Below are 25,937 nucleotides of genomic sequence, written 5' to 3'. Positions count from 1 at the left end.
ATTGGAGGCTAATTACTTTACAATATTGTAGTGGTTTTTGCCATACATTGACATGAATCAGCCATGGGTGTACATGTGTCCCCATCCTGAACCCTCCTCCCACTTCCCTCCCCATCCCATCCCTCTGGGTCATCCCAATGCACCAGCCCTGAGCACCCTGTCTCATGCATTGAACTTGGACTGGTGATCTATTTCACATATGGTAATATACATGTTTCAATGCTATTATCTCACTAACTTTTTGTCTGTTAAAACTGAAAATACATTTAAAAAATTTCCCTTGAGAATGTTTTCTCCTGTTTAAGAAAACTCATTGAAGAGTATGTGAAAATTCAGAAAATATAAAAAAGGAGATTGAAAAATATCCCTGATTGTTGTGATTTTTAAAACAATGTTGGCCTTGTTAGTTTCCCCCCTGTTTATGATATCCTCATTGAGGACTGTGTAATAATCCAAAGACTGTAGGGAAGGACTTTGGAAAACATTCCCTAGAGTTGTGTCACTCTGGGACTGCCCCCCTCTCATTGCGTTGTGTTTCCTTTACAAGCCACCTTTCTTTAATTTGTGTATATGTGTGTACCTGTGTGTATGTGATAGGAATCGCCAAACACAATCTCAGATATGTTATAACGGGTAATGTGCTTTGACTACAGCAAGATTGACTTTCCCAGAGAGGGGGTGTGAGGGCCGTGAGAGGGCCTGTGGCCTCTGTCCTCTGGTACCATCTGTCTTTGGGGTTCTGCTGTGTCTCAGCCTTTGTCCTTACCCCTTCACTATTGGCTTACCCTAAAATAGCTAGCTGACCTTCATCTCTGGCTTTGATGTCCCCTTAGATTTCTCTCTGAGCTAATCCCAGGTCTTTCTAGGGCTCATGGGAAAATCCTTCCCTTTTATCCCTCATAGTCACAACCCTCCATCCATGACAACCCTTGACAGACCTTTGTGACCTGTAGGAGTTCCACCAAGAAGTTTGGAAACCACTGGCTTTGGACTGAATATCTCAATCAAAGGAGTACTCCTCACCAGGTGTGACCTCAAGCTGCTGCTGCTGCTGCTAAGCCGCTTCAGTCATGTCTGACTCTGTGTGACCCCGCCAGGCTCCCCCATCCCTGGGATTCTCCAGGCAAGAACACTGGAGTGGGTTGCCATTTCCTTCTCCAGTGCATGCATGCATGCTAAGTCACTCAGTTGTGTCCGACTCTATGCGACCCTATGGACAGCAGCCTGCCGGGCTCCTCTGTACATAGGATTCTCTAGGCAAGAAGACTGGAGTGGGTTGCCATTTCCTTCTCCAGTGACCTCAAGCAATTTACTGTAAATCCCTCATCCTTAATCTCCTCACCTCTGAAATGAAGATAACAAAATTTCCCTGACCAAGGTCTCTGCAAACACCAAGTGAAATAGCACTAAACGTAAGCTCTAGTAGGATTTGATAGTGGGGGTGGGGGTTTGGGGGGTGGGTGTACAGTGCTGCCACCTCTAAGTACTGAGTAAATACTTGTTGGCTGTAAAGCATTGATATGACTAAGAAGATTTTGGCCCCATCCTTCCGGAAATGAGTTTACATCCTTTCAGGCACCAGATATTTCCAGAATAGCTACGTATTTTTTAAGCTACACAGAATCCCAACGAAACAGTGGATGAAACAAAACTGCAGTTTATTTCCCTCCCATGTAGGTCCAGATGCCGACAGTGGGTTGACATGTTGGCCCCTACTTTGTCAGGACTCAGGTTCCTTCTATCTTGTTCTGCCATCTCTGATGTTTATTTGCCCTTTCCCAGACGGATCATTGCTGAGTCCACATTCCAGGTAAGGGCCAGAGGGAAAGGGAAAAACACACCTTTTTCTTTGAATGAAATGTGCTAGATGTTGCCTATATCATTTCCGCTTCTGTCCCATCAGCCAGAGTTTGGTGTTATGGTCACACCTAGCTGCAAGGGAGGCTATTTGGTGTAGCCAATATTCCACACGGGGTGCCATGCCCTAGCTAAAAAATGGGGAGGGGATAATTACCTTGAGAGACAATGAGAATAGACATTAGGTATCATTATTAACATTGTCCCAACATTTTCCCTGTGTGTTCTCGAATTATCTAACTCCAGGAGAGCCATCATTTTCCTTAAGACCGAAATGGCTTAGTCTGGACCTCCAGGCGATGTAAAGGCAGAAAAGTTTCCTACTTTTTCCAACTAACTTGCAGGATGATGTGTAGGTCTAAAATGTCCTGGGTGCCACCAGTCACCTAGAGTTCCAAGCTAATACTCCAGGGCCACACGTACCTCTGGTCACCTCTGACCATGTTTCAGCCTCTTCTTTGAGCTTTTAGAAACTTCATTGGTCTGCTTGGTCCCTAGTGTTCATACAGGACTTCTTTTTTTCATTTCCACAGCATCGATTATGCAAGGATGGTCATGGCACAGTGTCACTAGGGCCTGATCAGAACATAAGGGAATTACGACACAGAATGTAAGCAAAGATAATGTCAGTTGTACTGTTGCTGAATCTCATGGCTCCTATGTTTGAAGCAATACCCTCCAGGACATCTCTCTATAGGCCACTGAGGCTACAGAATTATTGGAACATGTTTACCTCCTGAGCCAGGAATCCTTTTTAAATATCCCCTCCTCTGTGTCCAGGAGATCCCATAAATATTTATGAAACACACAAAAGGAAAAAAAAATAATAATGGCATAATGATGATGTCTTAAAAGATACTCTTGGCCATGAGGAAAAAGCTTTGACACCATTACTGTATTCAAATGTGGCATGGGGACCAACTGCAAGAGCTTGTAGAAAAGCAAACTTTTGGGACCCATACCAGACCTACTAATACACAATCTGTCTTCTGATAATCTCCCCAAGTGATTCATATACATCTTATAGGTTGATGGGGCACAGCCATGTAACCTAAGATGTTGATGGAGAGCAGACTATGTGCTAAAAAAAAAAAAAAAAAACACAGAAGCCTGCAACACAGAGTCTTTGGAATTGCAGTTTGAAAGATATCTATTCAGGTAAAATCAAAAGAGTGTTCCAAGGAAGAGAAAAGTCTGGAGCTTATAAAGACAAAAACCATAAGGCTGTTAAAGTTATCTGGCAAGAATTATGACTGACTCTGACACGAGAAAGGAAATGATTGCCCTTAAGAGATAGGCTGTCAAGATTTTTTAAAGATAAGGTTCCAATAAGTAGATAGGTAGTCATGAATTATTTTAGGATAAGAATCTGGTATGCATCTTGAATCTGAAGACTGGGCAGATATTCTGGACGTTGATGTTAAGAAAATAATTGGTTAAAGCTCAGATTCCATTTGGGCTGAGATGTGTATTAGTTACAATTCTTAAGTGCCCTCCAGACTCCATTTTAGAGAGTCTTTTAACAATCAGTTCAGTTTAGTCGCTAAGTTGTGTCTGACTCTTTGTGACACCATGGACTGCAGCACGCCAGGCTCCCCTGTCCATCGCCAACTCCCAGAGCTTGCTCAAACTCATGTCCATCAAGTTGGTGATGCCATCCAACCATCTCATTCTCTGTCGTCCCCTTCTCCTCCTGCCTTCAGTCTTTCCCAGCATCAGGGTCTTTTCCAATGAGTTGGTTCTTCACATCAGGTGGCCAAAGTCTTTTGGCAATATTGACTCCATTTTGATTTTCTAGCCAAATTTACACCTTTTGCTCAAGATCTTTTTGACAAAAGCATTGGTGATCAACTGCTTGTTTGCTTGGCATTAGCATTGACTTCTTTGGTGCTGGGAAGACTTCTTCCCAGAAAATCATGTCTTATGAAGGAGGGAAAGAGATGGTCATGCAGGAGATATGCTTTTAGAGAGTTTATGGCCACGTTTGAGGAGCCATCTAGGAAATGAGTCTTAGGCAGCACTCACTATAGGAGAAATTCATGGATCTTCATTAGGCAGAATCTTTTAGGATAAATCAATCACCTCCAGAAGTCAGCTACCATTATTCTTTTGGAGGCTGTCATAGTACAGCAATAGAAGACACAAAGCATATGAAATTTTAAAATGATAGAGAACAAATTAGAAGAATGATTAGTGTGACCAGCTGCAATTCTGATAATCATAAGGCACCAAGTCTAGAAGGGAGCCAGTTGAAGAAGATTTCTAGATGCCAAGGTGTTGAAGCCTCTTTTTGCATCATCAGAAATGCCTCTGATGATGGCCTTTGGTGTTTATATAAACTTTCTGAATCACTCATACAACAATTGGCATAAAGCGTGCCTATACATGAGCTATTAGGGTAATTTCCATGAGGTTTATATCAAGTTGTCCAATTTTAGCTTGTATGGCCTCAGGAAAAGGGCAGTTTTAGTTCTCAGTGATTCTAAGTCAAAAAGATTAGAGGAAACACTGAAAACAGTTGTTTTGAGAGTCCGAGCCTGATATTGGAAGAAATTAAAATTCAGTTCTAGTTTAGTTCACAGGTAAATACCAAAACCTCAAAGACAGTTAACAGGACTAGAATCTATTATCCACAGAGGCACATTACTGAAACATAATTTTTCTTTCTAAAATCACCCTCATCCCACCAAATATTGCTAAATTAAGATTGATTTTTTTCATTAAAGTAAGTCTGGTATCAGCAAAATTGTCCTGATTATTTATCTAAGTGTAACAAAAAAGCAATTGAAAGCATAAGCTCTTTTGAATCTGCTTTCCTGGAACTTTTCACCAGGAGTCCCAGATTAAACTTTTAAAGGCCTCTGAAGTCCAGGAAAGCCAACCCATATACTTACCATCAGATTTTACCTGCAATGCCTGTAGATTTAGGTGAATTCCCTCCCTTCTTGAGATAGATCCCCCAAATATCTTGAGCTCTTGTACCTACCTTCCTTACTCACCTAATTAGATAGCTGGCAACCTTGTAAGCAAGGTACCAGCCTATTTTTCCTGGTTTTTTTTGTGTTTTTTTTTTTTTTTTTTTGCTCTATAAAGTCAATCTTAGTCCCTTAAAGCTGCCTGGTAAAAGTTGAGTTTATGCATACTCTTGAATATGACATTCCAGACAAAATCTTGGTAATAACTCTATGTTTTTCCAGTTGTGTCCTATTCTAAAGAGAGTAGATTATTTTGAATTTATGCAAATGGCTAAATTGCCATGAAAATAAGCACACTCTTAAAAAGTTTCTGAGTCCTGGAGAGTTCAGTTGGGGAGGAATCCATAAATGTTTTATATTTGTTTACAAAGTTAAACAATATCAAATTGCTGCAAGTCACAGATGCTTTGAAAGAAAGTGAAAGTGAAGTCGCTCAGTCGTGTCCTACTCTTTGCGACCCCGTGGACTGTAGCCTACCAGGCTCCTCCATCCATGGGATTCTCCAGGCAAGAATACTGGAGTGGGTTGCCATTTCCTTCTCCAGGGGATCTTCCCGATCCAGGGATCCAGGGAGAACCCGGGTCTCCCACATCGCAGGCAGATGCTTTAACCTCTCCGCCACCAAAAGGGTTCCTTAAATCTGGAAGAACAAAACATAAAAAAATAGACAATATTTAAACCAAAAAGTCATACAAAGTATAATCATCCTTGTCAGTTCATTCCTTTTCATGAATTTAATTCTTGATTTTGCTTTCTTGCTTCCCTAGGGCCGCCCACCTGCGTCTGTTACTGGCTTGAGTTCTTGGACTCTTTAATCAGTAAAAATTGATAAGAGGCCAGATGAGAAATTTTGGCAAGGCTTTATTGGGACTTACACTGCAACAAGAGGGAGCAAAAACAAGCAGTAGATGCCCTTGTTTGCTCCCTGAGTGGGAGGCAAGCTGGCAGGGATCATGGGCAGGGTCTCACTCAGTGAGGCTCCTTTGACATCTGTCTCTGCCCCTATCTACTAGCTGAGTTAAGGCAGTTACTTTACCTCTCTGAACCTCTTTCATCAATTGTGTCTCTTTAAGGAATTCTTAGAAGGAAGAAATGAGAATTGACAGCTACTCAAACTGCAGAGCAGTTTCCACCTTCTCTGTTATAAGCGAGGGGACTCTGGAATCTGCTCTCCCCTGGAAAACTATGGAGAGAGGAGATCTGTATTGCCTGACACCTATGCTCTCTGGCTGCGTTTGCATGGACCTAGTCTTGCAGTTGCAGGGGAGATACTGACTATAGATCGGAGGTGCGTTTGCAAATCCCCTTCAGCACAACCCAGCTGGCCCTTGGCCTGGTCCCCACACAGATCAGATCTGGAGGCAACTGCAGAAGCATTCAGCAGGATCAGGGAGAATTCCTGTCTCTGATTTGCCTGATGCTTAGCCATCCATTCCTCCTCCTGCTGTATCTTGTTTGCCTTTGAGGAGGGAATTTTGTACTTTGCATCATCATTTTCCCTTTCAGCACTGCCCTCCAGGCTCTGGGTGACATCTGAGAATTTCTGGGTAACAAGGACTGTTGAGATCAGAGCAGCCACCCCCATCCTAACAACTGTAACCACAATTCAGCCTCTCCAAGCCTCAGCCTCTTTCCTCGGTGTCAGACAGGACAGAAATACCCTCCTCAGTGACCCATTCACTTGCTCATTCATTCCTCCCACTCGTTTTTAATAAAGGCTCTACTACCAGGGCAGTGACTTCACTGGATTTGGAAATTACAATATGCAGGTCATTTTAGAGGTATGTCCACACATTCTTTGATAATCCTGCCTTTAAGAGACAGAGTTTAACTACCTTCTCCTGGAGCTAGAGTGGACTTAGTGGGCGTGTGTGCATGCTAAGTCGCTTCAGTTATGTCCGACTCTTTGGGATCCTATGGACTGCAGCCTGCCAGGCTCCACTGTGCATGGGATTCTCTAGGCTAGAATACTAAAGTGGGCTGCCATGCCCTCCTCCAGGGGATCTTCCCAACCCAGGGATCAAACCCACCTCTGTCACATCTCCTGGTCTCCTGCATCGGCAGGCAGGTTCTTTGCCACTGGTGCCACCTGGGACTTTGTGATTTGGTTCTAATGAAAGGAATATGGCAGAAGGGATGGGGTATCACTCCTGTGTTTGGGTTGTAAAAAGATGCTGCTTCTGTCTTGGGTTCTCTCTCTTTCTCACTCACACACACAGGCACGCACACACACACACACGCACACACACACACACAGACTTGAGGGGGAGCCATGTGTGAAGCAGCCCTATGAAGAGACCCAAAGGCAAAGAACTGAGGCCTCTTGCCACCAGCCATGTGAGTAAGTCTGATCATGGAATTCTAGCTCTGGGCAGGTCTGTAGCCCTCCTGCCCAAGCTCACAAGAGAGAGCCAGAACCACCCAGTTTAATACGTCCCAGATTCCAGACTCTCAGAAACTGTAAGATAATAAATAAAATTTTATCATTCCAAGCTGTGAACTTTTAGAATGATTTATTATACAGCAGGAGATAAACCCAAATCCACATCACCTGCCCACTTGACTCAGGCTAGGGGAAGACCGTAAACCGGGCCATTTGAACGTTACAGAAGAGAGCAGACCAGCTTCACAGCGCGGCGTGTGCCGTACACTTGATGCCTCAGCAAATGGGCTTTCCCTTTGCCTTCCCTGTTTTTATACAAATTATCAATTCCTCCTTCACTGCGCAGAGGCCTAGTCATAATGAGGATGTAACCACAGGTGAGCTAGTCTTTATGTTAAGAACTCAAGTTCTCACAGATACCTTCTAAGGCAGTTTCGGTTATTCAGTTTCACATATGAAGAAACTGAAGTACAAAGAGAGGAAGCGAATTACCATGGTTGCAGGGCAGTGAGTGCCCAGTGAGGATTTTGCACCAGGCCAGCTGGTTTTAGAGCCCACGCCCTTGTCCTTTCCAAGAAACACAGCCCCACTCCTGGCTGACCTGTTCTCAACTTGGTTACAGAGACAGCAAGTGCAGCCCACAGGAAGGAGGAGGCGTCCTGACTCTGCTCTGGGCCAGCCTGTGGGAAGATCTGGTACAGGTAATGTACATAATGGACCAGGATCCTATGGGGCCTTCCCTGAGTTCCAAGGAATAAATTGAACCATAGCAGTGAGAAAATCCAGAAGCAAAGGAAAATAGTCAAGCAAGACAAAATAAAAATACTTTAGCCATTAAACAAAATCAAGGACCTTTATTTCCTCCCTAAGGGCTATAGATAATATTCTGGACCATAACCTTTGAACTATTTTGCAGATACTGAAACCCTCATCAGGTGGGAGAAGTTAACTATAAGCTGCCCACTACAGATCCCAGACCACTTGGAACCAGAAAGCTGATGATGCTGACTCCCAGTTACCTCACCACCAATCAATCAGAAGAAAGTTCAAGAGCAGGAAATAGCAACCCATTCCAGGACTCTGGCCTGGAAAACCCCACGGACGGAGGAGCCTGGTAGGCCACAATCCTTGGAGTCGCAAAGGGTCCAACATGACAGAGTGACTTCACTTTCACTTTCAGGGCACAAAGATGTGGCAGGCTGCAGGGCCCTTGGTTAATGTGGGTGTTGTTGACCAAGCCCTCATGTGCTTCTCCAACTTCTTCCCGTGCCCTCTCAGCAGCTTGGTCTGACCTGAGACCCTCTCCTAGATCATCCACTCTCCATAGCAGGGTGATCTCCACCTGCTGAGTTTTCGGTCGCATGGGTCACCTCCCACCTCTTACCTGGGATGCTGCAGCTCTCACCATGCTTCAGAGACTTCTGGCAATCAGGGTTTTGACACTGCTCCTCCTTGGCTTCTCTCCTTGGGATCTATCCCACCAATCATGCCCTAAGTAACCCCCACCCCCACCCCTCTGTTCTCTGCTCCCCATCTCTGTGGACGGTGCCACTAACTCCCCAGCTCAGCCAGGAACCTGGGGCACCCTCCCTCCTCCAGCCTCCCCTTCAGTGTGGGCAAGATATTCTCTTCTGCTTCCCGGGAACCTACTTCCTACTCTCCGTTTCTGCTGCCCACACTCTGGTCCCAGCTGCCGGCACTGCTCCCTGGGTCACTGGCCCCTGGGCTGCCTGCTCTCTTCCCTGCCTGCTCCCTCTCAGTCTGTTTTCTGAAAGGTCCTCAGAACATCTTTAAGGATACAGATTATTCAGGGAACTAGCGTTTGAAGCTCCCACATCCACCCCTTGGCCTCCCTTCCATCCTCTGATCCATCAGCAGCCACATGGTCTGGCCCCACCCACCTCTGCAGCTGGGATACCAGCATTGCAGGTCACAAAGCATATTCCATAGAGCACAGCTGTCCCTATAGAACCCTCGTGTGCATGCATGCTAGTCACTTCAGTCATGTCCGACTCTTTGAGACCCCATGGACTTTAGCACGCCAGGCTCCTCTGTCCATGGAATTCTCCAGGCAAGAATACTGGCGTGGGTTGCATGCCCTTCTCCAGGGGATCTTCCCAACCCAGGGGTCAAACCTGCATCTCTTACGTTGACAGGCGGGTTCTTTACCACTAGCACCACCTGGGAATCCTCAGGTCTCTCAGTTCATCCCAGGACACGGGAGGATTTCAACTCCATTCACAAACAAGGGGACCTCTGAGAAGTTCTGTCTTGGGCTTCAGCTTGATGCAATCACACATAAGTCCACCCCTTTGTGTTATCTCGGGCTGCACAGCATGTGGCAGGGAGCCCTTCCTGGTCCTTCCTGGTGGAATAGACCCTCCTCTGACTCTTCGAAATCTGTTCCCGCCCTCTTACAGGAAAAGCCTTTGTCTGCTGTCCCTGTGATATGACTTCCCCCTTAGCTCTTCAGGGAACACTGCTGGCTTCTGGCCGTGGGGATGGCCACTTCTCTCTCCCCCTTGTTCTCTACAGACAGAGCTGTCAGATTTGGCAAACAAATTCCTGGGACCCACCCCACAATCCCTGGGACATATTTATGCTAAAAAGGGATTCATTATCTGGAATTCATATTTATCTGTGTTATCAGCAGCCCCATCTGCACAGTGCACTCAGGTAGGCATCCAGGGCTCAAGGAATAGGGGTTTTAGGCAGTGGACTGAGGACTGGCAGAGGCATGGAATCTTCTGGAATCTCCATTATGTAGCTCCTTAATTCATTCACCTAACATTTGTTGAGGGCCCACTTTGGGTCAAGGACCATGCCAGGCACTGGGGCCAGCCCTCGGGGATTTCCTGGTATGTGAGAGACACAGACATGTAGAGAGATGGGCAGTATAGAGTGTGGGAAGTCATGGAGGAAGGGGTGGAGGGTGGGGGTCCAGAGATGAATCTGGGGAAGTCAGGAAGGTGCCTCTGGGCAGAGTCCTGAGGATGTGCCGGTGTTTGTGTTTATCACCGGGCAGTGGCTCTGCAAGGATTAGCTGCTGCTGCTGCTGCTGCTGCTAAGTCACTTCAGTCATGTCCGACTCTGTGCGACCCCATAGACGGCAGCCCATCAAGCTCCCCTGTCCCTGGGATTCTCCAGGCAAGAACACTGGAGTGGGTTGCCATTTCCTTCTCCAATGCATGAAAGTGAAAAGTGAAAGGGAAGTCGCTCAGTTGTGTCCGACTCTTAGCGACCCCATGGACTGCAGCCTACCAGGCTCCTCCATCCATGGGATTTTCCAGGCAAGAGTACTGGAGTGGGGTGCCATTGCCTTCTGAGAAAGTGCTAAAACTGAAGAGTATCCAGGCCCTTGGGGCATAGAGAGTGAGTGTATGAGAGTCCCCGGGCACTGAAGCTTGGTAGTGGCAGCTGCAGAGAGGAGGGGGTGTGGATTCATTGGGATCTGAGCCAAACTGGATAACTCTGTGCTCTGCTTGTGCATCAGAATCCCGAGGGTGAGGGGGGCTTGTTAAACACACTGACTGATTCCTCCCGTAGGGGCCAGGAAGAGGCTTCTTTAACAAACACCCACCTCTCCCCCCAGTCTCTGGTGATACTGATCACAGACTGAGAAACACCGGTGTCAGGTGTAAGGTCAGGGCCCTGCCCCTGCCTTCAGTTCAGGTCAGTTCAGTTCAGTGGCTCAGTCGTGTCCGACTTTTTGTGACCCCATGGAGTGCACCAGGCTACGCCTTCCTGTCCATCATGAACTCCTGGAGCTTACTCAAACTCATGCCCATTGAGTCAGTGATGTCATCCAACCATCTCATCCTCTGTTGTCCCCTTCTCCTCCCACCTTCAATCTTTCCCAGCATCAGGGTCTTTTCAAATGAGTCAGTTCTTCCCATCAGGTGGCCAAAGTATTGGAGTTTCAGCTTCAGCATTAGTCCTTCCAATGAATATTCAGGACTGATTTCCTTTAGGGTGGACTGGTTGGATCTCTTTGCTGTCGAAGGGACTCTCAAGAGTCTTCTCCAACACCGCAGTTCAAAGGCATTAATTCTTCAGTGCTCAGCCTTCTTTATGGTCCAACTCTCACATCCATACATGACTACTGGAAAAACCATAGCTTTGACTAGACAGACCTTTGATGGAAAAGTAAAGTCCCTGATTTTTAATCTGCTGGTAATTTCAATATGCCCCTGCCTGGTTTCCTCCAAGCCTCCTTACCATCACCCTACATGGCAGTGGGGAAAATGGACATACTGTGTGTTTGGCTCTGAGTACCGGGGAGCAGAGGCTGGGCCCGTCTCATACTCTTTCACCACACACCCACCCGACCTGCCAGACTGGCCTTCCCAAACCTCCAGCCTGCCCCACCCCAACCCAGCCCAGGTCCATAACATCAGAAGGAACACGTACCTCCTGCTCAGAGCCATGAATGGTTCATAGCACAGCCTCTCTGGGGGAGGGATGGAGAAGCAAGGACCCAGATAGGGGAAGGCTCTGGGACCACTCCCCCATCCAACCCCCCAGGTATACAATGAATGCTCAGCTTCTAGTTCAACCAGAGAATTAGCAGCCACGTATCCCCAGAAGACTGTGCCTATGTGTGCACATATGAGCAAGTAGCAAGCACATCTGGACATGTGTAGGAGCATTATTATTTTTTTTTTGTCAGTACTCTTTATGTCTTCATGGAAAATGATCATCAGGAATGGCATGTGGTCTCTCACACTGGATTCTCTCAGTTGGGCAAAACACTTTTGTGTCTGTAGCTGTTGCCAGGTGGGGGTCATCTCATCCCCACCTCATTCCTTGGGGAAAGGTGGTGGATGGTCAGCTCTGGAGTGGGGCTCTATAGAAAATGGGAGAATGTCATTGATGTCACCCACTTGCCCTCCCAACCCCTTGTGCAGGCGCCTCTCTGCCTCTTCATTAACTGAGACAATATATGCAGAGGACTCTGAGTGGTGCGGGTGCTCAGGAGGTGGCATCCAAGTGCCACCCACTGTTAGGAGCGCTGCCACCCCCACCACCGCCCTGGCACCCTGCATAGTCTAACTGGTGCTGGTGAAGACTGATCCTCCTGGGTTCCAGCCGCCTGTATCTTTCGGCCCCTGTCAGTTCCATGAACAGGACACACTCTCCCATCGCTGGGCCTTCACTCACGTTCTGTACAAGCAACAGTCTCCCCATTCATCCCTGCTTGTCCCTCAGTTCTTGGCTTCAATTCCACCACCTACAGCTCTCTGTCTTGCAGCAGTAGAAGGTCCTTGCCTGTCTCTTGGTGCCCATTCTCCTCCTTAACTAGTCCCCTGCTTCTGCCCCACCCAACCCCATACCTACTCTCTTCTCTACATTTTTTTTAACATCTCACTGGAAAAAGTCAATTTTCTAGTTTGAAACAATTTTAGATGTACAGAGAAGTTGTGATGACAGTGAAGAGAGCTCTTGAGACATAAACATCTTATGTAGCCGTGGCATATTTCCGAAAACTAAGGAGCGAACTTTGGCATGGTATAGACTCTTTTGGATTTCACTTTTTCCACTAATGTCCTTTTTCTCCTCCAGTATCCTATCCAGGAAACCACATTATACTCAGTTTCCAGGTCTCCTTAGTTTCACCTGGCCTGTGACAGTTTTTAGGTCTCTGAAACTGTCCTGCTGCCATAACAGAATACCACAGGCTTAGTGACTTATACACAGTAGAAATTTACTCTTCATAGTTTGGGAGGCTGAACATCCAGGCTGAGATCAGGAACCAGCATAGTCAGGTGAGGACTCTCTTCTGCTTAAGTCCTCATGTGGGGAAGGACAAGAGCGAGCTCTTGTGTCTCTTTCAAGGGCACTAATCCCATTCATGAGGGCTCCACCCTCATGACCTAGTCACCTCCCGATGGCACCACCTTCTAACACGATCACATTGCAGGGTGAGGACCTCAACATGTGAATTTTGAGGGAACACAAACCTTTGGTCCATAGCATCAGGCTTTCCTTGCTTTGTGTGACCTTGACACTTTTGAAGAGTAGGGCTGGCCAGGTATTTTGTTGAAGGTCTCTCAGCTGTGGTCTATATGGTGTTTTCTCATGATCAGAGTGAGGAAGTGACATGTTTGGGGGAAGATCCCACCGAGGCAATGCTCCTTTCTGGTCACTCCATATCAGAGAACCCAGGATGATGACACGCCACACCACTGGTGAAGCTGACCTTGATCATACAGTCAAGTTCATGGATGTCAAGTCTCTGTCCTGTATTCTGTACTTCCTATGCTCGACTGTCAAACTCACACTTCATAGCACTTTGTCATCAACTGACAATGTGACATATTTTACTTTTTGATTTTTTTCTCTCTTTTTTGTTGTTGTCTTTCAGTGCTAGAATATAGCTTGCCCAGAGCAGAGATCTTTGTTCATTTTTTCATTTATCTCCAGCACCTGGAGCAGTTCCAAGGGATATTTAATAAACATCTGGGAACAAAAGGATAGCCCTCATTACAGTCTGTAATTTTGTGTATTTGTGTGCATGCCTGGTTATTGCCTAAGCCTGCATCTGCTAGGCTCACCGTTTACATCTTTGTCCTAGCTCCCTGCCTGATTCCCTGTAGGAACCGCTTAAACAGTAGCCTTCAAATGATAGAGTTAAATAAACAAGGGTAGGCTAGCCAAGGTTGTTCCATGGGGTGTGAAGTGCTTTCTCTGGAGACCAAGGTCATTCTTTCTGGTCTGGGTTTCTGCTGGGAATGGTGGGGGAAGGAATCCTGGGCCCTTGAACCATTCCTCTGCTCTCTGAAGTCCACGGTGGGGAGGGCCTCAGAGTGCATGTAGTCAGAGAGGGAAGCGAAGATGGGTGCCTAAGAACAGCAGTGAATCTGGTAATAGCTTCCAAGGAACTCAAAGATGGGTGACTTTGAGCTATGTCCTCACCAAATCCATATGTTAAAGTCCTAACCCCAGTACCTCAGAATGTGGCTATATTCAAAGGTGGCATCTTTAAAAGGGTGATTAAGTTAAAATTAAGGTGGGTCCCCATCCAACATGGGCTTCCCTGGTAGCTCAGATGGTAAAGAAAATGCCTACAGCGAAGGAGACCTGGGTTCAATCCCTGGGTCAGGAAGATCCTCTGGAGAAGGGAAAGGCTACCCACTCCAGTATTCTTGCCTGGAGAGCCCCATGGACAGACCATGGGGTTGCAAAGAGTCGGACACAACTGAGCGACTAGCACTACTACCATCCGACGCGACTGATGAAGATTGGAAGGGGAGGGGATCAAGAGGGAGAAGATCAAGAGGGAAGCCCACGTGAGGACACAGAGAGACGACTGCCATCTGCAGACACCAAAGACAGCCCTCAGAGAGAAACAGCCCTGGAGACACCTGATCTCAGACTTCCAGCCTCCAGGACTGTGAGATAATACATGTCTGTTGTCAAGCTGCCCCATCTGTGGAATTTTGTTATGGCAACCCTAGAAAATGAATATAAGGGCTAAGAAAGAAGGTCCAGAGGTGGGTGTGTGTGCATGCCTAGTCGCTTCATTCGTGTCTGATTCTTTGTGATCCTGTGGACTGTAGCCCAAAAGGCTCCTCTGTCCATGGGATTCTCCAGGCAAGAATACTGGAGTGGGTTGCCATGCCCTCCTCCAAGGGATCTTCCTGAACCAGGGATTGAACCTGTGTCTCTTATATCTCCTGCACTGGCAGGAGGGTTCTTTACCACTAGTGCCAGCTGGGAAGGCCCCGGATGGGGACAGCCATGCCTATAATGCAGGCACCTATGAGACAGGTCTGGTGGGGTCGATGGAGGAGCAGGTGTGGATGGGTGTGAAAGCCCCCCGCAGGGCTGTGTGAGGCACCTATGGACACACAGGTGGAAGGCCGAGCCCGGAAGGGGTCCCGGGAGTGACTTAGGTGCGGCGAGGATGGTCAAACCACGCTGAAGCTCAGCATGGGAGAGAAGTGTCCAGGGTCCCTGTCACGGACCACAAGCACCGTCCCCTCCTCCCTCCTTGCTCTCCTCCCCATGTGGCCCTGGCCCACACTGAAGCCGCCGCCACCTCCCGTGCACACTGCAGCTTCCTCAGCCACACTCTGCTCCAGCTGTTCCCCCGGCCAGACGGCCCAGCCCTGTACCCAAATCTGCTGCCCATGAAGCCCTATCTGCTCACTTCAGGTCACTTCTTTGGCAAAAATCTCGCCTGCCCCCTCAGAATGTAACCCTCCTTCTCTCTCTGTCTGAGTGGCTCTATCGATCTGTTCATCCCAGGATGGTGAGACAATTGACTCACGTGAGCGGTGCTGACTCCCAGCTCAGAGTTTCCCTCCAGGCCCCCCCAAATCAGCTGCCCCGAGCCCGGGCTGGTCCCCCACATGGGGGCATTTAGTGACTATTTGCTGAGTGAACTTTAGACAGCGCTGGACCTTGGCCAGAGACACGTGGTACAGTCAGGGCCTCCCCTGACCTTGGACTGGCTGAGTCAACGCTGAGAGAAATATTTGCCAAAAAAAAAAAAAAGACCAGGTGTTACGAAAGGAAAAGGCACCCAGGAGTGAGTCAGGCCCCACGAAGAGGCCCCATCCTCCCCAGCTTCCCAAGCCCGAGGCGCACACGCGAGGACAAGCCGCATGGTGCTGCTTGCAGCGTCTGCCCTGCCGCCAGCCCATACTCGTGCCATCTGGGTCCCCGAGCCTGGGCCTCTCACTGGAGGGCTCTGGGCATGCACTCAGGCTGTCCTCTGTGAGATGGGGACTCTGATAGGCATGCAGGGTTGTCGAAGGATCAGAGATCACAGATGCAAAGTGTGGCTGGCACATAGTAAGTGCTCCTACCTCAGGGGATGGTCAAAGCTCGGGGTTCTGACCTTAGTTCTAAGGGGCACACACCTGCCACACAGGCAAGGGTCTCCTGAGCACAGGCTCATGAGAAGCAAGCCATGGGCATGCAGAGTGGGGTGACAGGCACTCACGGGTCAGACCTGGGGGCAGCGAATTAGGGGACCGTCTGAGACTAAGTGAAGGACTCCTTCACTCATTCATTCCTTGATGCTGGAATGTGCCTGATCCCCTTCATTTGACAGATGGGGAAGCATCATGGGACTCATGAAGGAGGAGACTGAGCCTACCTGGATGACAGCGGAGCTGGTGCCCTGATGCACTTGACCTGAGCTTCTGTTTCCAGGTCATGTCTGCTCTGCAGCAGAGCCCAAGGCTGAGAGGGAGGTCCTGAGGCCACACTCGCAGGGTCCAATCCTGCCTCTACCACCAAGGAGCTGTGTGACTGGAGAGATTACCTGTTCCCAACAAGGCTCATCTTCCCTATCTGTAAAATGGAAGTAAGAGGACTGCCTGCCTGGTACAGGATATTGTGAAGGGTAAGTCTAACGATCCAGGTGAAGCAGCTAGCATTGGTCCTAGAACATGGTAAGCTAGGAATGTCACCATTCCCAGCACTACCTCCAGAAGGACAATGACATCCAGTGTTTGCAAAATGCTTTATTGTTATTGCTGACACTAAAATCCACGGTTAGTCATTAGGGTCTTCAAATGACACTCTAGTATTCGCGTCAGGCCTCCATTCTTCCACACCTAGCCAAGCCCACGAGGTTGTAACTTAACCCACAGGACAGTACAATCCCGGGTTGGCCATGTCTACCCGGCTGTCCACCTGCTTTTCTTAAAAGATGAGTGGCACTTAAATGCATTGAAATCAACAGTGATTGGTGGGGAACATTCTAGCCTTTTTATATGATTTCAAGGGTTCTTCAGTCCCTCACCTGACATGGGGAAACTGAAGTCCAGAGAGGTATAGTATTACCCAAAGTCACACAGCTGGGACAGAAGCCCGATTTCATACTCCCATCCCAGCATTTTTTTTCCAAGCCATGATGAACTGATAGCTGGTACTGCCAAAAGGTGGGAAGCTAGGCTTAGGGATACACTTCCTGTTGGAAATATCTACTGGAACAATGCTCCTACAGAAACTGGTGGTGTTGGGCTGGGTAACAGGTGCTTAGATTCTGGGCTTCTCTCTGCCACTAATATGCTGTGTGGCCTTGGGCAAGTCAACCAACCTCTCTGGGCCTCAGGGCTAATCTCCACTGATGAAAGGCAAGGGCAAAACCAAATGTTCTCCAAGGCACCCATGTCTTGCAATCATGTGAAAAAAAGCAGTCATCAGTGTTTTGATGATGTTCTTAATATTATGATTTGTGGGAGTCTCATTAGTCAACCAAACCTGTGTAAATCAGCAACTCCCAGAAGACAGACAGCCATCGTGCACATTCATCTTCCACTATGGAGGCCCCTTGAGAAATCCTCATCTCAAGGGCGAGTCACTTTGCCTAAGAAAAGGATGTGTTTGCTGTTCTTCACAATGAGCACCAGAAAAGGCCTGTTGAAGACTATCCTTTGAGAGCCCAATCGGGCAGATTTGAACGTGATGACCATCCCCGTGGCTGCAGCTGCTTGGGTTCCAGACTCATCCACCTCCACCACAGCTTTGTGCACCATCTACAGGGGAGACATCAGGCGTCACGGAGACATCAGGTGTCACAGAGCCACCAGGGGCAGGGAGATGCCATCGGGGGAAACAGCCAAGCTTCTGCCAATGGCACCACTATCTGAACTTCTGTGCTCCTGAGCCATGAAGCAGACAGGAGATGAGGTGACTGAACAATTACTGTGCCCCCAGGGCTTAGGGGTGAGTGCTCACATGTTTTTCATTGAATTCTCACTGCCTCTCACAGCAAGGGTGTGACTCTCTGAGTTTATAGAGAGAAAGGAGGCTCAGAGAGGTCTAGTAATTGCTGGAGGTCACGCAGTAAGTGAAGGAGTCAGCCTCTGATTCTTAGGTTTGATTGCTTAAGACAAGACACCTGCAAGACATGGCGCTGGATACAGCTTCCCACTGCTCAGAGGACAAGAGGCAAAGTGAAACCTTTGCTTCTTGAGGGAAAGGAGGAGAGAGAGAGAGAGAGAAAGAATATGGAATGAGGGATGGGGTGAATAGAATGGAATAGAATATAACAGAAAAGGATAGAAGTTTCTAGAAGCAGATGCTCAGGAGCTTCTGGGCTCACCTCAGAGACCCGGATGCTGGAGTGGTTGGAGATGCCGGTCAGGTCGGCGTCGGAGGTGAAGATGTCTCTGATCCCCAGCTTGGGGAGGACTTCCTCCAGCTGATAGGAGCCCTCAATAGAGAACTTGGGAAGATAAAGCTCAAGCCGCCTGGAAAGAGAAGAGGACCTTTTCTTAGACTCTCTGAGAGCACTGGCTCATATTACTGCTATCTCTAGGTTTCCTAATGCTCCTCCAACCTGTTGTCTAGAAAGGAACCCATCCAACTCTGGACTTGGACCTGAGCTGTCCCCAGTGGTCACTGCCCACTCAGATGTCCCACCAGAAAACCCAGCTTCCAGCCCTGCTCCCTCCAGCTAGGGGACTCAGGCCCCAGAGCTGGGACATCACATGATGCTTCTGGGCTTGGAGGCAGGTCCTGGGCCAGGTGAGTGCTCCCACCACTGCCGTGTGGCCCTGTGGGTGTGCCGCAGCAGGCTGGCCCAGAGTAGTGTGAAGAATACCTCTTCATGGGCATCCTGAGCCACTTCTTGAGTGTTTTTTCCTTCAGGCCATTTTCCACCTGCTCCATTTCCCCCTCGCGGGGGAGAATGAAGAAGGCAGTGGCGTTCCCTTGGTAGGGGACCCCCACCACCTTGCAGGAGAGGTTTCGGTCCAGGAGGTAGTAAAACTGGTCCTGTTGTTTCATCATGGGGACCCGCACCACCGTCTCTGGGGTCACGTAGAAGTCCTGCTCGTGGGTGCTTTTGAGGTTGAAGCTTGTCTCCCACTTAGCTACAGATTGAAATGGAAAAGGAATTAGAAATTGTCAGCTACCAATGAAAAGTGTGCTCACAGTAAACCTACCAGAGAGCATCCTCTTTACAGCAGTATCGTTGGGAGAAGTGACAGCAAAGCCTCTTCAATATAAAGACAAGCCCCTTCTTAATTCAGGGGACAGACTAGAACTTTGTGGGGCTATGCTCCCACATTTGCAAAACAAGGAGGTTGGTTTTCATGTCTTCGGGCACCCTTTACCCTAAATGCTGTTTGTCTGGTTCTCTGATGTTGGTACTCAAGCTCAAATATCCCACTGAGGAGGGTGAGTTCTTCTCTTTTCCATTCTTTTCCCAATATTGAATTTCAATCTAGGTTTGGAGGAAAGGTTCATAAGGGTCCTGAAAAAAACATGATTTTTCCTGCTGGGAAGTCTTTGGTTGTGCTTCTTCTTGCTCAGTCTGTTTCATATGGGTATTTTGTTCAAAGTGATACAAGTAATTGCTTTCATCTTCTTGCTAAGTCGCTTCAGTCGTGTCGGACTCTGTGCAACCCCATAGATGGCAGCCCACCAGGCTCCGCTGTCCCTGGGATTCTCTAGGCAAGAACACTGGAGTGGGTTGCCATTTCCTTCTCCAATGCATGAAAGTGAAAAGTAAAAGTGAAGTCGCTCAGTCGTGTCCAACTCTTAGCGACCCAATGGACTGCAGCCTACCAGGCTCCTCGATCCATGGGATCTGCCAGGTAAGAGTACTGGAGTGGGCTGCCATTGCCTTCTCCATTCATCTTCTTAGTAGTTATCAAATATAGATCCAACTCCCACGGGCCAGTTAGCTTACTTCACAGCTGTCCTCTGAAGCCTAGACCTGGACATGAGGACAAGAACTCTTAGAAGGCAAGCTTGATCCTCACTCTCTGTGACCACAGGAAGGGGGTTTGGGTACCAATTTAACTAGTTTCCTCTTTCCCTTTCTCCCCACTCCCCTCTCTATCTTCAGTCAGGCCCCATATAGGGTGCTCAGGACTCAGCATCTAGAAGGAGAAGCAGGCATACAAGCTGAGATGAGTAGGGATATTTACAAGAAATGCCAGGGAGACAAAGATGGGGAGACTGACTCTCAAGTGGGGGAGAGAAGACAATTCAGAGGAATAGGTTCTTGTCCCAGAATTTCTGGGCTAAGGAACCAGCTCCCAGGAAGGCACAGAGGTGAGGACGTGGGTGCCTCAGAGCAGCTGGCAAAAGCCCTCTAAGGCACGTCTAAGACCCACAGTCCTTCCCTGAGTAGCCATGGTGTCCGTTTCTTTGGCATCGTGGCCTTGACAAACTCATGCTTCAGAGTTTATGTGGATGCTGTGGCTTTAAGTGTTCCTGGGGGCCCAAATAGGAGCTGGCTTTTCCCCAGTGGAGGAAACAGCATCAGGCTCTTTATACCACCTGAAGCATTAAGAGGGGCTTCCCTGGTGGCTCAGCAGTAAAGAATCTGCTTGCAATGCAGGAGATGCAGATTCAACCCCTGGGTTGGGGAGATCCCCCGGAGGAGGGCATGGCAACTCACTCTGGTATTCTTGTCCACAGAATCCCATGAACAGAGGAGCCTGGCAGGCTACACAGAGTCCAACACAACTGAAGCGACTAAACACACACATACGCACCAAGAAGGCTAAGAAGGCATCGTCTCACCTGGCTGACCGTTGACTTCACTCTATCATCAGGGACCAGAGAGTACTAAACCCCCTCCCACTCGTTTATGTGTGTGGGAACTGGTTTTGTTTCGTCTTGGAGGGATTGGGGGTTTTTTGTTTTGTTTGTTTTTGACAAAAAGCATCTGCAAAGAGCAAGTTCAGATTCAAGCCCAAGGGTCTTACCTTTAAAGAAAATGTAATTCACCATGACCATGACCTGGGTGCCATCCAGACTCTTTATCAAGTCCACAATCTTGCCTTTCGTTTGCTTTGCCACGTAATCATTGATCTTCTTCTTGGCCCCTTCGGGGTCCTCAAAGTTCGTGGGGAAAGTGTCTGCCAGGTACAGAGTCCTCATGGCACCCAGGAAGGCCTCCTGGATGGGCAACCTGGGCTTGGTGAACAGGGCGTTGCCCAGGCTCAGCTGGAGGCTGTCTTGGGGCTGCTGGAGCTCGCGCAGCAGCCTCTGGGAGGCGCTGTGGAGCTCCTCCTCCGAGTCTTCCCCCGGGCAGATGCCCAGGCCTTCCAGGATCTGCGCCTTCGTGTTGGATTGAGCACCCAGGGAGAGCATGGCCAGGCTCACGGTGATGCTCAGAGGGGAGAAGAAGATGTTCTGAGCAGGGGCGGCTGCGGCCAAGGCCCTGTAGAGGTCGAAGACAAAGTCCCTGCTGCCTGGCGGCGCCGTGGTAACCGCTGGCGGCACCTCCTGGATTTTCTTCTTTTGGGAGCGCCGGAGGGTGGCCATCCGCGGCCCGAGGAGCACCAGGCACAGGAAGAGACAGAGACGCATCGCGGCTAACCCCTCGTTCTGAAAGGGAGAGTGGGAAGATGACCTCAGAAAGGATGGGTGGCTAGTGCATCCTCTCCGTGAGAAGATCGGAAGATTAGGGGCAGGGCTGACCTTCCACCGTGCCCACCAGCAGCCTCAGAGGGCGATGATGAACCCCAGCGGCTGGGAGGGAGTGAGGTTTTAGAGAGCCCCAGAGGGGCGGAAGGACAGAGGCTCGGGGACGTGGGTATCTATGGCAGGGAGAAGAAGGACAGGCGGAGGAGTGAGACCCCTGTGGGCACTGGGCAAGAAGACGCTTCTCATCCATAGGGAAGTACCCATCACAGAGGACTGAGGATTCTGCCTGCTCAGCAGCTCTGAGGTTACCAGAAGCTGAACAGCCTGTATCCCTGAATGACCCCTATCCCTCACTTTCTTGCTGGGGCGTAGCATTTGCAATACCTCATTTCCTGCTATGAGCTCAGGGTAGCTACTCCCCGTGGTCTCAGCCACACTGCTGGATTTGTCCCTGTTCATTCGGAGCATCCAGGTGGTGGGCAGAGTGCCAGGCTCCTGTGCTTCACGCGTGAACACAGGATACCATCAGTCTCCCTCTCCTTCCCCAGGGGCTGCTCTAGGACCCCATAAAGCCACCCAGTCCCTCATCAGAGGGACCTTCCTCCCTTAAGGAAATTCTGTCCTCTTACTGTCAGCTCCCAGGGCTTCCCTGGTGGCTCAGTCAGTAAAGAATCTGCCTGCAGTGCAGGAGACCCAGGCTCAATCCCTGGGTCGGGAAAATCCCCTGGAGAAGGAAATGGCAACCCACTCCAGTATCCTTGCCTGGAACCTGGTGGGCTGCAGTCCACAGGGTCGCAAAGAGTCAAGCACAACTGAGCAACTAACACACACAGTGTGAGCTCCCAGACTACCCTCTTCTTCTGTGATGGGCTGAATTGTGCCCCCCAAATCCATACACTGATGTCCAGAAACCCAAGACCCCCAAATGTGACTGTGTTTGGAGACAGGGCCTTTAAGAGGCAGTTAAATTAAAATGGGGGCTTCCCTGGTGGCTCAGAGGTTAAAGCGTCTGCCTTCAATGTGGGAGACCTGGGTTCGATCCCTGGGTTGGGAAGATCCCCTGGAGAAGGAAACGGTAACCCACTCCAGTACTCTTGCCTGGAGGATCCCATGGACAGAGAAGCCTGGTAGGCTACAGTGCTCCTGCTGCTGCTGCTAAGTCGCTTCAGTCGTGTCTGACTCTGTGCAACCCCTAGACGGCAGCCCATCAGGCTCCCCCGTCCCTGGGATTCTCCAGGCAAGAACACTGGAGTGGGTTGCCATTTCCTTCTCCGATGCATGAAAGTAAAAAGTGAAAGTGAAATCGCTCAGTCGTGTCCGACTCTTAGTGACCCCGTGGACTGCAGCCTACCAGGCTCCTCCATCCATGGGATTTTCCAGGCAAGAGTACTGGAATGGGGTGCCATTGCCTTCTCCGAGGCTACAGTCCACGGGGTTGCAAAGAGTCCGACACGACTGAGCGACTTCACTTTCTTAAGTTAAAATGAGGTCTTTGGAGCAGGGCCCTGATCCAGTGCGACTGGTGTCCTTGAAAGAAAAGATTAGAAAACAGACTTATGGACAAGGGCATGCGAGGAAGCAGAGGGTGAGACGAATGGAGAGAACAGCATGGAAGCAGATACACTAACATATGGAAAATAGCCAATGGAAATTTGCTGTGTGACTCAGGGAACTCAAACTGGGGCTCTGTAACAACCTGGAGGGCTGGAAAAGGGTGGGACGTGGGACGGAGGTTCAAGAAGGAGGGCACATATGTATACCTATGGCTGATTATGTTGATGTATTGATATAAATCAAACCAATATTGTAAAGCAATCATCACTCAATTAAAAATAAATATAATCAAGGATTTAAAAAAGAAAAAAAAGATTAGGACACAGACACACACAGACTGAGGGGTGACCACACGAGAAATGTGGGGACACAGGAAGGAGAAGGAGACAATCACAGACAAGCCAAGCAGCAAGGCCCCAGGAGGAACCCGCCCTGCCAACACCTTGACCTTGGCCTTCCAGCCTCCAGGACTGTGAGACCATGAACGTGTGTTGTTTGACCTCCCCGGCGCTCTTCTTTGCCTCCCCCAGATAGGACGCCCTCACCTCTTGTCTCTCTACAGACTCTCAGGTGGGCCCTGGGGCTCTGCCATCATTCTGGCCTGTCCTCCACCCTCAGTCTCTCCCCTGCCACCTACCTAGACTCCCCCTGTCCACCCAGAAACTGTTCCTGTGCCTGGGCCTCCTAAAGCCCTCCTTCCACCCACTGTGAACAGCACAGACTCTAAAGGCAGCAGTCCAGGTTCAAATCCCAACCTCATTGCTCCTCCAAGTGTGATATGGAGCAAGTGTTGCTGCCTGTAGACGGAGGTCAGGACAGAACCCACACCAGGAGTGGCTGAGGCTTTAAGGAGTCCACATAAGCAATGGCTTGGAACCGGGCCCTATGCAGACGTGCTGTCCAAGTGTGAGCTGGCAGTGTGGCCATGATGGACCAAAGCCCCACTCGAGACCCCCGCTTCCCCAGCTGTATGCAGGGGCACACGCTTTCACACACACGCTCTCACGGGAGCCCAGTGGCAGCCAGACAACTAATTCCCACGATGGGCCCGGTGTGCATCCCCTTCAGCTGGGTGTGCTCCCCCCATGGACACCATGACATCAGGCCCCCCCAGGCTCAGGGCGAGCATGGCCACAGAGTCACAGACCCACGCAAAACCAAACTCCAAAGGGCCCCCCACTGCTGCATTGGATATGGCTGGTGGGAGGACACCAGTGAGCCTGGGGGTCCGTGGACCCTCCTGTCTTTGAATGAAACTGATGGACTCAAGCAAGTCACACTCAGCACTCCTGGCCTCCAAATTGTACCCGAGGGCCTCTCGCCTTCTGAGATGGCCCACACTCTGTGGATTGTTTCTACCAGGGCTGTTCTCATCTTCTGAGACAAACCAGATTCTGTCTATGCAATGTGTGTCAGTTTAAATAAATAAATCTACTTCTCACATTATCAAAAACAAACAAAAAAATAAACTACACCTGAGCCCACCAAGGAAGTTCATTTAGGATGTTCCGTCTGCCGAACCTCCAGTGACCCTGAGCCAAACACAGCGGCTTCAGAGGTCCCGGTGCCCATGGGAGGCCCAGGTCCACTGACAGCACTTGCCACTGCTGGGTGCTGCGATGTCTCAACACACATCAGTCCCTTTAGCCTCACACACACCCGTGGACGCAGGTTCGATTACGGGCTATGAGGCAGGAGGTAGATGGACTCCCAGGGGAAGAGCGATTGGAGATTCATTTTCTGTGGACCGAAACTCCAAGACGAGAATAGCAGGACAAGTAAGGGAGTGGGCTGGACCCTACCCAGAAAACACATGTTTCTCTTTCTTGAAGTCAGGAGACCTCCCTGACCACACATGACCAGACAGGCTTCTTGGAGGGCCAAGGAGTGATGTCAAGAAATGCTCTACCCGTGAGCCTCCTCGGTGGGATCCATCTTGGCTAAGAGATGCGTGTGCTCACATGGGAAGACCCTGAGCTATGCCAAACATGGACTGTGAACCAGGAAATCAAAATTGTTGGCCAAAGGAAACCTGGAAGAAATGCCCCATAAAAGTAATTCAAACTGCCATGAGGATGCGAACTCAGTGACTCTCCCTCTGAGTGTGCCTGTGTGTCTATCCACACTTACTGTACTCCTTTTCCTCCTAATACTTCACTTGTTTCACTACTTTCCATTTTGTGAGAATTCTTTTTTGCAAAGCAGAAGGACAGGGACTTGTCACTGACCACTGGTCTAGTGGCTAGGATCTGGTGCTCTCACCGCCGTGACCTGGCCTCAGTCTCTGGCTGGGAACCCAGGCTCTGCTCCAAGACTGTGCAGGCCGAGGCCACGAGATCAGCTCCGTTTTACAGATGGGTCGTCTGAGGCTCCAAGAGTTTGAGTCACTCGCTAGTAGTGGCAGAGCTTGGGCTCAGACCCAGTTCGGACCCTGAAAGCTCACGCTCTGAACCGCCACACCCTTCAGTTCCCCAGATCCCTGGTCCTCCCCTGTCTGTGTCACAGCCTTCCAATTTTGTATTCTCTGCCTCTGCAGAGAATTGAGAAATGGTCTGGGGACTCTGCTGGTGGCCCAGCGGTCATTAATGTGCTTTGCAGTGCAGGGAACATGGGTTCGATCTATGTTCGGGGAACTAAAACCCCACATGCTACAGAAAAAGCCTATGCACCACAACTATTGAGCCTGGGTGCCGTACTAGAGGGTGTGTGACCTACATCGAAGGACCCATAGGATGTAACAAAGAGCCTGCTTCCCCAAGGCAGCCAAATAAAAAAATAAACAAGAAGCAGTCCAGGCTTCCCATGCTGACACTCCCTTTTTG

The 25,937-nt window shown here is 49.3% G+C and overlaps 1 protein-coding gene across 2 annotated transcripts in view; it reads right to left on the bottom strand.

Annotated features, from left to right (window-relative positions):
• Window positions 1-16,677: 16,677 nt before the first annotated feature.
• The window catches only part of SERPINA5 (serpin family A member 5), a 30,577-nt gene continuing 21,317 nt past the window's right edge, over window positions 16,678-25,937 (bottom strand). For both annotated transcript variants that reach the window (XM_070357896.1, XM_005896211.3), the window contains 4 exons: window positions 20,898-21,522; window positions 18,779-19,049; window positions 18,278-18,425; window positions 16,678-17,708 (listed from right to left, as the gene is read on the bottom strand). In XM_070357896.1, the coding sequence (XP_070213997.1) occupies window positions 17,520-17,708; window positions 18,278-18,425; window positions 18,779-19,049; window positions 20,898-21,522 (1,233 nt within the window). In that variant the 3' untranslated portion in view covers window positions 16,678-17,519. The remainder of the gene's footprint in view (window positions 17,709-18,277; window positions 18,426-18,778; window positions 19,050-20,897; window positions 21,523-25,937) is intronic.

Source organism: Bos mutus, chromosome 21 (assembly GCF_027580195.1).
Source record: "Bos mutus isolate GX-2022 chromosome 21, NWIPB_WYAK_1.1, whole genome shotgun sequence".
Classification (NCBI taxonomy): Eukaryota; Metazoa; Chordata; class Mammalia; order Artiodactyla; family Bovidae; genus Bos; species Bos mutus.
This window is presented reverse-complemented; position numbering and strand designations above follow the sequence as displayed.